This window comes from Talpa europaea (assembly GCF_964194135.1).
Source record: "Talpa europaea genome assembly, chromosome: 9".
Taxonomy (NCBI): Eukaryota; Metazoa; Chordata; class Mammalia; order Eulipotyphla; family Talpidae; genus Talpa; species Talpa europaea.
Window position 1 is genome coordinate 116,141,816 of NC_140076.1, and position 12,197 is coordinate 116,154,012.

At 61.4% G+C, this 12,197-nt stretch overlaps 1 protein-coding gene across 1 annotated transcript; it reads right to left on the reverse strand.

Annotated features, from left to right (window-relative positions):
* Nucleotides 1-5,247: 5,247 nt before the first annotated feature.
* Nucleotides 5,248-8,765, reverse strand: MFAP3 (microfibril associated protein 3; the record flags this gene model as incomplete). The annotated part of the gene is made up of 2 exons (XM_084242495.1): nt 8,436-8,765; nt 5,248-6,038 (listed from the first exon to the last, which is right to left on the reverse strand). Exons 1-2 carry the CDS (start codon nt 8,719-8,721, stop codon nt 5,248-5,250), a joined length of 1,077 nt encoding a protein of 358 aa, XP_084098621.1. The 5' UTR covers nt 8,722-8,765.
* Between the last annotated feature and the right edge of the window lie 3,432 nt (nt 8,766-12,197).

Sequence of the window (12,197 nt, forward strand, 5' to 3'; positions counted from 1 at the left end):
TACCGCACGCTGGCCGGGGCGCCAGGCACTGTGGGCAAAACCAAGTCCCTCTCTGCGAGGGAAGTATACATGTATGCAGGATGCTTGGGGAACTGGGAAAACAGGGGCAGGTGGGGCGCCACTTCCCAGTGGGGGGTGCTGACACCCAAGAGGCAGGACCCAGGCTGTGCAGGGAGAGGTGCTGTGGGTTTAGGAATAGGGTGGCCAGTTTGGCTGGAACAGGGAGAGGTAGCAGGAGACTGAGGGGTGGCAGGCCTCGAACTGGGCCCCGCCAGTGACACCAGAGTCACCGGGCATGGCCCTTTGTCCCCAGCAGCCTGGGCCGAACAAGCTGAACCCGACCTACCACAGTCCCAGACCCCCAAACCCCAGGCCGCGAAGGCTTCTGCCGACAGGAGGGACTTTGGGCAGAGGGTGACGTGACCGGAGCTTGACAAACACCTGCACCCTGGTGCAGCACCCCCCCCCCCAGATGCCAGTGGAATTTCCCTGAGATTTGGGGTCTTGGAATCTCCCAAAGTCCCAGTCACTCTAAGTGAGGCCGAGTGAGAGGCCGGCACTGCCTGCTGAGGGTGGACAGGGCAGAGGGGGCAGCTCTGAGGTGGTGGAAATGTCCAGGCTTCCTGCAGACAGCGCTCCTCCGGGAGCACCACGCCGTGCAGCTTTCTTTTACGCCTAGAGGGCGCTCCTGCCCATTGCCCATTCCTCTGCAACAAGCGGCTGAGGCATCCTAAACATCTTGCCACCCCGACTTTACCAACACCATACAACCCTCTGGCTGCAGCCACAGCCCTGGAGCTCAGTTCCTGCCTGGACGCTCACAGGGCAGGGGGCTGGTGAACAGCCTCTGTCCACCGGGCCGCGCGGGCCAGATGTCCAGAGTGCTTGGCTCCCCACCACGGACCTGCGCCATGAAGACTCACGGCCCGTCCCCGGCATTGGCTCCCCCTGTGCTGTTGGAAAAGCCACCAGCAGCCTGGGAGGGGTCCTGGAACGCCTGACATCTGTGGCGCAGAGCCAGGCGTGGCGAGAACAGGGGAGGGTGCTCGTGCGAGTTTTAAGATGTCTAAGAACTTTCCATCTAGCTGAAGTTCCTCAAGCGTGCAGAGACATGCGCCCACTTTCTTAATAACAATGCCTTCTGGGGTGGGGTCCAGCCCGCGTCCACTTCTGCCGGCTGCACTCGTAGTGCGTGGGGCTTCAGGAGCGCCCCTGGCTGCTGAGGCAGACTCCGCTGCATGTGCCTCTCCACCCGGCACCTCCTAGGTCCTGGGTACCTCTGCAGCTGTGCAAAGGTGGTGCTGCCCTGGGCAGCAGGTGTGCCAACCCTCTGCCCTTGTGCCTGCTGCTCTGCCCCATGCTATGTGCACGAGACCCCGGGGCCTGCTGGCTGCAGGGTGCGCTGAGCTGGGGCTCCGGGAGCAGTGGGCGCTCCACACCCACAGGTGGGAGTTGGGGCACGTAACCAGCTCCTTGGCCTGCGGTGGGAGCTGCGTACCAGGGGGATGAGGGGGAGACAGAACTCTGAGGTCCCCAGCAGAATGGAAGCGAGCACCCCACAGGGTGACCCGGCCGGCTCACTCCCCGCCCCACCCCTCGCACACAGGTCCTCCTGAGGACTGTGCCACCCGGAGGACGGAAGCCACAGGGAAGGCGGAGGGGCCTAAGGGATCCCGAGTCCTTGAGGAGCCGTGCGCCTGCCAGCCAACCTGCCCTCCCCAGCCTTCCTGTTTTGGAGCACAGGCCCCTTGCTTAGTTGAGCCCCCGCCCTCGGGCTCTGTGGCTTGCAGCCAAAAGCAGTCACTGGGACAAAGTCTGCAGCGGCGGGGGGTCAGTTGGGCAGGTTGCTCAGCACTGGGCTCATGGGCACCAGCCCTGCTGCCCAGCACGTGCCGGCCGCTGCTGACGCGCTGTAACCCTCGCGCCGGCCTCATCAGGCGGCTGTGCATATCCCACGTGCTGAACTCCCAGCATCCGGGGTGTGGGGCGGCAGAGCCCAGCAACCTGCCAGAGCCTGCGGCAGGCAGGTGAGGTCAGAGCGCCTGTCAGCTGAGAGCCTGCGCTTTCCTCTCACCCCCAACACCCCTGCCCCCCATGGGGACTTCTGCCAGACACGCTCCTCCCACCCGCCAAGTCTCAGCCCGAGCGTGACATACGTTCTTCCAAAGCCTGCGCTCAACACTCTCACTCCAGGCCCTGCTCGTGCTCTGGCCTCTGCCTGGAGCCGAGTCAGGAGGGCGCGACGGTCCGAAGGGGGGGAGCGCAGCCGCCCAGCAGGCTCCACGACACCAAGCACACACCGACGCTCAGGAAGTGTTTATAAACTCAAGATGGCCAGCCGGGGTGGGACACAGTGCCTTTACTCCCACTGAAATCAGGACATCAAATCCGGTCACCGTGAAGATGAACATACACCCACACAGGCATTCCCGCGATGACATACATCAATGAACTCAATTGACATTCAAGTACAATTTCTTCTAAAGAGCACCATCACACTGGAAGCGCCCGCTGAGGAGCTAGGAGCCGTGCGGGCTGGGCGCTGTCTGCATCCCGGCCTCGGAGGGGACAGACTGGCTCCCTCGCTGGTGGCCCAGGAAAGATGACGCTGTGTCCAGCTGCTGGTGTGTGGAGGAGGCTAGCACCAGGCTGGCCGGCTCTGGAAAGCAGGGGCTGTGCTGGGTGCTGCGGGGACAAAGCCTAAAGCCTGACCGGGGGTAGGGGGTGGGCAAGAGGCGCACACGGGTGTGGAGAGCACCCTGGGGCCCCCTGAGGCCCAAGGGACAGACCTTTACTGAACAGAGCAAGGGGGAGAAGCCAGGAGCCCCTCCCGAGGCCCCCGGTCAGCAACTCCCAGAGGTTTGTATCAAGCTTGCTGGTGACAAACCACCCTCGTGGCCCGACTCAAGAGTTACGTCACCTCAACCGAGGCAGCTTTGGGGGCAGGCCAACCCTCCCGAAAATTCAGCTCAAAAGACACCTGCCTGTCTGGAGACAGCTGGTCAGAAAGCTATCAAGGTGCTGAAGTGCTTATTTTTGGTAAATTTATTTCCACAAGGCCGCCACTCGAGCTCACGTTGCCGCCCGCGTGAGGGCACACGCGACGGCAGGGCGGCGCTGGCACATGTGGCTGAGTAAGGCGTCTCCGCTGATGATAAGCCCGGTGGCAGGGGGCACCTGCCAGGCACCGCCCGGGACTTGAGACTGCAGCTAAGTCCGAAAGGTCGAAGGTTTTTACAGGAAGGCAGGAGACTACCAGCTGCACGTCACAGACAACGCCAGCGGGCGTGGCCTTCTTCCTCCGGAGAACTCACTTGACAGAGTAAAACCAACGACACCGACTCTGACGAAATCCTGATTAAGCCCTTGTCCACGAGCAGGGACCTTCCAAGGAAGCCAGGTACTCTGACCACCGCATCGGCTCGCCCGCGGTTTCTGATGAAGCCAGGCCGGCCGGCCCGTGGCCGCGCGACGGGATTGCACAAATGCGGGGATTTCAGCAGTTCCTGTCTTTCCCCAAAGCACTGTCCCCTGACTCGGAGCACTGATTTTGTCCACCTCAGGGTCCCAAACACGACTGTCCCGAGGGAACACGTGCGGTCAACCCACGGCCTTTCATGCGGGAGCCACATCTCAGCCCCAGGCGGAAGGTGCTCCCCGGAGACAGGCGTGCCCAGAGAACAGCCTGCAGACGGGGGGTTGAGCAATTTCTATTTTCCAAAAGAAGAAGGGGGGGGTGTCCTACAATTGCGAGGGTGCACGAGAGCTGGGGGTCTGGGACAGTTTCCTTGAAGACACGAGGGCGCACAAGGCTAGGCAAGCCTGGGCCAGAAGACTGGCCGCTCTGTCCGGCTCTGGGCGTTTCCATGGCAACAGGATGGCAGACAGAAGAGACTGCGTTTCCACCTTTATCCTGAATGCCACCTCCGAGGGCTGCGGGCTGACCCAGAGCAGAGGGGTCTCGGCTGAGTGGGACGTGGGAGGCAAGAGCTCTCTGGTCACACAGGGAGCTGCCCGGCGTCCTGCATCTGAGACCTTAACATAAAGCTCTGGACATTTCCCTCAGGAACCTCTGCTCTGAGTCACCCTTGCAGCCAAAACGAAGGCACACAGTACAAAGCTCCACTGCCGCTGTCTTCCAAGCGTGCAAGCTGAGCCTTCTGCCGCCGAGAACACCGAGGCTGTCACCAGGCCACGTGGCAGCTCCTTCCAGGCCACGGCAGACCTGGTGTCTGCCTTGCGCCAGCCTCAGGCCTCATCCCCACGTGCGTGCGCCTACCACCCGCCACCACCCGGTCCCGCTTCTGGTTGGTGCTCCCGAGAACGGCCGCAGTGGCAGCCCTGGCTCAGGGTTCCATCCCTGAAGGAACAAGAATCATCACCTCAAGCACAAAGACAAGCCAGCGACGAGACAGAGGGCACGCAGCCTTTAGCACCATAGTGGAGCCCATGGAGGGCAGAGTGTGCCCGAGGCTTACGGAGGAATCTGGCCCAGGTTCCCCAGGATGGGGCGCCCAATGCCACCCTCCTGCAGAGGCCCGTGCTCGGGAAAGGGAGAGCTGGGTAGCCCTATGTCCACGGCTTACAAGCACTTGTGGCTGAAGCAGGCGCTCAAGCCTGGAGTCGGTGGGAAGATGCTGCTGGCTCAGGGGCCAGCGGACACAAGCCATCGCCCTGAGGGCCAGCGCACCCCGGGGACGTGGTGAAGACCACGCAGCTGCCTCCTGGTGCATGGACAGCGCAGACTTGCAGACTCGGGCCCGAGGTGGACCCGCCCAGCACCCACATGTGTGCTCAGGGGAGGACGCGCAGACACCCTGCCCTTGGCACTGGTGGTAGTGGAGGTCACAGAACACAGCCTTGGCCTGTCCTTGCAAGAGAAAGGGCCCAGGGCCTAGGAGGGTTTACCCAGAGGCGGGCTGAAGATCTGAGGGCCAGAGATGACCCTATGCCGGTCACGTTCTCCCCGCCGTCCTGGGGGGCGGGTACAGACTTCCAGGCCAGGGAAAGTGAAACCGCCCAGGCCAGGAGCCCACGACCAGGGCAGTGCCTCCCACCATGCCCATCGCCTGGGTTCCTCTCAGCCTCAGTGAGTGTTGCTCAACAAGTGCCAGGAAGACCGAGAAACCAGCAGGAAAAACACTGTTTTCACAAAGGTCTTTGGCAATAATTCACATTCTGTTACGCTTCTGGGGACCGAGGACCCTGTCCTCGGTGGAAGGTTCCCGTGGCGACAGCGGGTGGTGCTCACAGCGGGCAGTGCTCCCAGGCCCGGTCTTTGCAGGAGCTCGAGTCGGCAGGGCCCGGGTTGTCGGGCGGGCCGCATGGGCCGCTGTCCTGGGAGTCTGTCCCGAGGCTCTTGGTCTCGGACTGGAGGTGGACGGACGCCTGCACGGCGATCTCCTGGCCCTGCTCCTGCAGAGAGCCGTCATCCGAGTCCCCGCCCGGGAAGCTGCTCCGCCCCACCTCGGGGCTGATGACGTAGATGCCACTCTGGGCGTTCAGGGCTGGCCTCTCCTTCACCCGCTCACCCCTGCCGTCGGGGTCGTCCACGCGCACCGCCTCAAACATCTCCTCCACGAAGGCCCGGCAGTTCAGGATCAGGGGTGGGAGTGGGATGCTCCTGGCCAGCTCCTCGATATAGCGTGCGAACTCCATGGTCTTGAACTGCGTGACCTTGGCGAGCTCCAGGGTCTTGGCCGAGGTGATGATGGGGATGCGCTTGGCGATCTCGAAGGCCTTCTGCAGCTTCTCCGCACCCTCAGTCCGGAAGAACTCGTTGATGGCTTTCTCGGTCTTGCGCAGGTGGCTGCTCATCAGGCACAGCCGGGTCACGTTCAGGATGAGCGTGATAGTGAAGGCGACCAGGCACACGACCATGTAGTAGACGCTCAAGTCCCCCGAGGTGAAGATGACGCGCAGGGTGACGGAGTAGGCGGCGCGGGCTGGAGAGCTGGTGACGCAGGTGTAGAGCCCACGGTCATCGAAGGCTACACGGGTGATATTCAGGAAGTTACCAGAAATCAACCACTTTCCACCTGGTGAGCCAACAGAAACAGGTTCAGCGTGAAGACTTGGCAGCTGTGCCTGCTGCCCGCAGTGCTCCGCTTGCCAGGGCGCACCGGACCCTCACCTTCTCAGCCCCGCTGCATGGCCAGGTCGCCAGGAGCTTTCTGTCGAGAGCTGAGCGACACAGGCTGGGCATGAAGGACCTTCCGTCCCCACAGCCGCCTCTCACTGCTCCTTGACCCCAAATTCGCCTCCTCTCCCAGGGCACAGACACACGGGCACCAAGCTATGAAAGGCCAGGGCAGAGAGCCCCCCTTGCTGCCCACCCTCAGGCACCTTTGGTCCTCACCAGGGTGCTAGGGCCATTCTGGAGGGATGGATGGGCTAACGGGGGTGTGGGCGTGAGCCCTGGTGGCCAGAGGTGGTGGCCGGGGAGGCTGGGCAGTTGCTTGGTTATCGCCACCCAACTGCTTGCCCCTCACGTTCCTTTGACCTCTGAGACCCTGGAGCTCCGGGTCATCTAGGGGCACATGAGTTAGCAGGCACTCTGCAGGGGTGCCGCTCAGGCAGCGTCTGACTTCTAAGGCTACACTCAGAGATACGGCCCGATGCAAGAGGGGGATGCACAGCCCTGAAACAGTGACGATCCTGCCGGCTCTGGACCCGGAGATGTGGGCACAGGGCTCGGTGGACTGCGGACTCCGTCCATCCTGACGGTGCCACGACCACAGTCCAACGCTCTTGCTGATAACAGTGCAAGATTTATGAGCCTTGCCCTAGACTGACGTGCTCTTTAAACTCCTCTCACTTGCGGTTCATAAAATTTAACACAATTTTATAGAGCCGCGTCTGAAAGCGTCCATGATGCAAGTCATGGCTCTGAGTCAAAGCGGAATGAGAACATGGAGCTGCCGCTCCTCCAGCTGGTCTCGCGCTCTCCGCTCACACTATCTGCGGCAGCGTCAAGCCGAACCTCACGCGTCTGCTCAGGGCCTCAGAGCCCCGAGCGGAAGCCTGCATCCCGCTCACGGGAGTCTGACCCCACAGCAGCCTCCCCAGAAGCTGCCTGCAAACCCTCCCGCCAGCAATCACGCTCCTCGACCCGGGGGCCAGCTGCTCACTTTGTAGGAGACACGTCTGTCCCCTTCCCTGGTGTCTGCTCCTCCACAACTGACGGAGCATCCCTGTATTCCAAGAGGCTAGGAGACGATTTTCTATCAAAGAAGGTAAGGGGGTCTTCTCGGGGTGCGCAGCTGTGTGTGAGGACCCCAGGAGTCAGTCTTTACCTGCTGATTTCACATGGCGGTTTTCTTGAGGTGCATTGATACCCTTCAGGTGTTACCTTCTAGTTCAGTCTGTGACACCCTTCAGGTGTTAACTTCACCGGAAGGCCCTTCACGCCCAGTAGCTTTCAAGGAGTGCTGTGAGACGCCCACCAAGGAAACAGCACGCCAACGTGCCCACAGGCACACAAGTAGCAAAATCAAACAAAACTTGTCAACAGACAGACTTTGGGCACATTATTATTATTATCCTGTGTAATTTCTACTACTCAGAAACAAGAAATACAGCAGAAACTTCCCGTTGTCAAGCAAACTAAGGTAAAGAACAAAGAAAATATGTGCTGGGAGAGCTGGAGGCGCTCTTGGTGCCCTTCTAGTCCTCAGAGATACTTGAGCTTTCTTTTTTTGTTTGAAAAGATTTCTCTTTATTTACTTATGCATATAAGAATGGGGATACAGGCCAGGGGTGCTGGGGGTGAGAGGATTCACCAGAGACAGAGTGGGGAGCAGAACAGGCAGATTTACTGAAATAAACTGCTGAGGGGAGCAGTGGGGAGACAGGAGAGGTCTGCCACGCCAGGTGGGTAGCTCCCTGGCCAGGTATTGAACTTGTGCTCCAGACAGCTTGATAGTGCGGAGACTTAACCCCTAGTGTCACCAGGGAGGCCCGAGATAACGAACGTTCATGCATAGCTCTATAATCATTTTTTCAAAATCCTGAATCTCCTCTAACATTCCGAGTAATTCATTTCTGAGAAAAACTTTTAAATTTATGACAAGTTGACTTTAAGTCTAGCCCAAATCCAACTTGTGCATTCAGCCACGACCCCCTACTCGACTACTCGCTCCACAGTGTGGGCCTGGGCTGCCATGAGAGGGAAAGCAGCCCCCAGAGGAGGAAACGGCTCTGGGCCATCACGTGGACACCTTTCACGCTGATAACTATTCTGATTTTTGTTCTCCCGGCAAGTAATTAATGGTATCTTGCTCTTTCAGGTAGGCATAACACACTGGGTCTTTCTAACACTGTAACTGTTCACCCTGGCAACTCATCTTCCAGATTCCTCTCCTACTATGCTGTGAAACCAAAAGGGGAGAGTAGTGGAAAGGAGAGGCCTCGACTAACGACACCCCGGGCATTACCTTTGCCGTCCAGTGGCTGTCCTTTTGAGTTGTACCAGTGGACATCTTCCTCGTGGTCAGTCGTGAGAAGACACTCGATGCCAACGCTCGCTCCTTCCCTGGCTATGACGACGTCACTTGAGTGGGGCCCCGCCGAGAGCTCGAAGCTTGGGGGGTCCGATGCATTGTAAGGACTGTGACCGGCTCCCGGAACGTCCTCTTGGTGGAAGGCTACATCTTCCAGAACATGAGCAGCTGGCACCACAACACTCAGCACTAGGGGGAACAGGCCCCATTGCGGCTTCATGGAAACACGGGGTGCAGTCTGGTCTGAAGTGGAGAATGCCAAAGCCCCCTGGTGATGGGGCACAGTGAGTAACCGACTGCTTGTCAGCAGTTTTCAAAACACGTGGTGGATCCAGGTGTATTTTGAAGTCTTCAGGATTAAAAGTTGAGCATGGAGGTCATCCTAAGAGTCAGAAATAAAGTGTGACCCACAAAGATTCATAATGGGGTGAGTGCCATGTTCCAGAAACAAATGTGAAAATGATTAGGAGGTGCTGACGGGAGGGAATGAAAGAAAAAGCCCCACTGGGGCAGCCCTGAGCTGGCAGGTGCACCAGCCCTGCCCACTCTGCGGCCCCAGGGCCCTGGCCAGAGGCACCCCTCCAGGCTGGTTCCCTTGCCGGTCACATGAGGGGCTGGGCGAGATGAGGATGCTCAGGGCTCTCAAAGTTCCGAAATGGTGTGAACCTGTATCCTCTGACAAATTCTACGAGGCAGGGTCAATGAAGGCTAAAACATTTAGTGTAACAATCTCACTGCAACCCACACCATGACTACCTGCGGTGACATCAGTACCGAAGACCAGCTGGCGATCAGCATGGCCACGGAGCCCAAACCGTGAGCGTTTCAAGCCCTCAGATACACCCGAGAGACAAGATGCAGGGATAGAGTGGCCTTTTCTAACATTAGAAAGAAAACGGCCTCGCTAGGCAGTCACTGATGCTGGGGCAGACCCCCTCCTGCACAGGAGCGCCGCGTCAGACAGTCCCCTTTGCTAGTTTCTTCAACATCAAAAGATGTTGTTGGTAAGAACACCCAACTTCTAGTTCAGTCTGTAAAATAAGCTAAGAGCAGAACTGACACCTTCAACACGTAGTTGGTAGCAAAGCAAACCAACCACAAGTGTCAACGAAGAGCAAAACAAATGAATAAAAAGGCAAGATAAGGCCCAGTCAGCAGCCCGGGCACTTACACGACCATCTGGTGATTCGACTCCACACAGAAACCAACAATCTTGACAGCCGTCCTCCCCAAGACGGCGAACGCTGCTACACCCCACAGAAAAAACTCCTTGATGTTGATGTTCTCGATTAAGTTTTAAAAGCGTCCGGGGATCCTAAACCACAAAGTCTGAGAAGCGCGGCCAGAGCGATCACCCCGCGTCGAGGGAGGACGAGGACCCCTCCGGGGCCACCCGCGGCCGGACTGCGGCCCGGTGACAGGCGCCCACGCTGGGCCGCCAGGCCCGCGCACCTCGCGCCCCCGCCGGCGGAGGACCTGCCCGCTCCGGGGCGCAGAGCGGCCCCCCCTCGAGGGCGGGAGCCTGAGCGCTCGGGGCAGCCCGGGGCACCCCGACGCCGCCCACGGGGACCCCCCACCCACGGCGGAGCAAGCGGCCGAGGGTTCGAGGCGCCGAGGAGGCGGCGCGGAGTCGCTGGCGGGCGCCCCGCCATCCGCCGCCCCATCGGGGTCCCGCCCCCCGCCTCCGGAAGCGGGGCCCGGCGTCCCGGGCCGGAGAGGGGGCGCCCCCTCCGCACGGAGGCCGCCCCCCTTCTCCGTTCACCTCCCCCCGAGAGCGGCCGCGACCCCGGTCACAGCCGCCCGGAGACGGCCCGGCGGCGCCCCCGGCCCAGGTCCCAGCGCGCGCTCGGGGCCCGGCCCGCCCCGCCCCGCCCCGCCCCGCGCGCCTCCCCGGGTCCCCTCGGGCGCGCCCGCGCCCCCGGCCCGCGCCCCCGCGAGCGCCCCCGCGAGCGCCCACTCACCGGCCCGCGCCAGCCGCTTCCGGCCCCGGCGCCGCCGACCCGGAAGTGCTCGCGGAGGGCGCGCCGCGCGGGCGGACACGTCACTTCCGGGGCGGGAGGGACGCGGCGGCGGCGGCGGTGAGGGGGGCGGTGAGGGGAGGTGAGGGGAGGTGAGGGGGGCGGTGAGGGGCAACGGCGGGGGGCGGCGCGGCTCTGGGGGGCGGGGGCCGCGGGGGGCGGGGACTCGCGGGCCCCCGGGGGGCGCGGCCACCCCGCCCCCCGCTGCGGGCCGGCCCCGAGACCCCGGCGTCCAGTGGGCCCGGGCGCCCGCGGGGGGCTCCGGTGGCCGCGCGGGACCCCGCTCTTTCCCCCGCGGCCCCTCCCCCAAGTAGAACCCGGGGGTGGCCCAGGGGCCCTGGAGCAGGCGGGGGGGGCGGGGCATGCCACCCCCACCCCCAGCCGAAACCCGCTGTGCCTTTTGACTCCCCCAAACCCGGCGGCGGCGGCCTGCGGAGGCCGGGCGGCGCGGGCCTGGCCGCGGGAGAGGGCGCCCCGCGGGAGTGGGGCCGGGGTGGGCGCCGGCGTTTACCTGCTCGGAAGGACGTGCGCCCCGACGCGCTGGCACCCCGGCCGAGTCGGTGGGGGCGCCTCGTGGGGGCGCCGCGCGCTGAAAGTAGAACTCGGCCTTTCATTTACTTGTAGGGTCCCGGCCCGTCTCCCCGTTAGCAAAATAACCCGCCGCGCAGCGCTCGGGAAACTCAGACGCGCAGCCTCGGTGTTGATTCCGTCTCGGGCCTTTCCTGCCAGATTGAAATCGCTGGGAGCCGTTGCCCACGGAGAGGAACAAGGGTGGTGATAAAGGTAATGTGCGCACTCCCCGCCCCCCCAAATCCTCTTCCCACCCCGCTAAATGTCTGGCACGTTCTCGTTGCTGACAGCGTGCGGACACACCAGAGCTGAGTGCTGGGGAGCCCGTCCCCCCAGGCTTTTATAAAGTCTGTGGAGTGAGGATGTGGCGTTTTGCGCGCATGTAACACTTTCTGTCGCTTGGAGAGCACGTAGGAGAGTGAAAACATGGTGGGAGAAGCGTGTATGTGTTCAACACTCGGGACATTGGACTTTGTGCGAGAACTCTGCTCTTTGCTGTAGGCCCGGGACTGGGGGGGTCAGAGCCTGTCTTCAGTCAGCTCTGAGTCTAGAGTGTGGTGCATGGAGGTGCTCAAGCGCTCACAAGCGGAAAACGGACTACTTCAGAGCTGGTCTGTGTGTCTACGCGTTGGGGTTTCTGGCTTGGTTTTGCCCGGTGTCAGGCATGTGCCATCTCTGTAGGGTTTGGTGTCTGAGTTGTGTAAATCTGCCTTTCTGGTCTTAGGTCTTCCCACCCCCGCTCCCTGGCACCCACCACCCCGGGGTCTGCCCACACTCCACACTTCAGGCCTTTGCGCTCTCCTGTGTGCTGCTTCCGCACCCTGAGTTCTCTCATTGGAATCTGCTGCACTGGCATCATTGGCCACTGCTAAGCGCCCTTTAGTCACACGTTGCATGCACAGATGCTTTGAAGAGATAATCAGGAAGCAAAAGTGAGTCATGTGGTTTGGTGGAGCCTGGGAGACTCGGGAGCCTCAGCACCCTGGCTGGAAGGGCCCCCAGTTACTTGCCATGAACTAGTTATGTCCACGTTGAATGTGGGCCTAGGTGGCCAGGGTTTTCATTTTGCAAGGCACGTTTGAGATCTGGACTTGGCCGTGAATTCCAG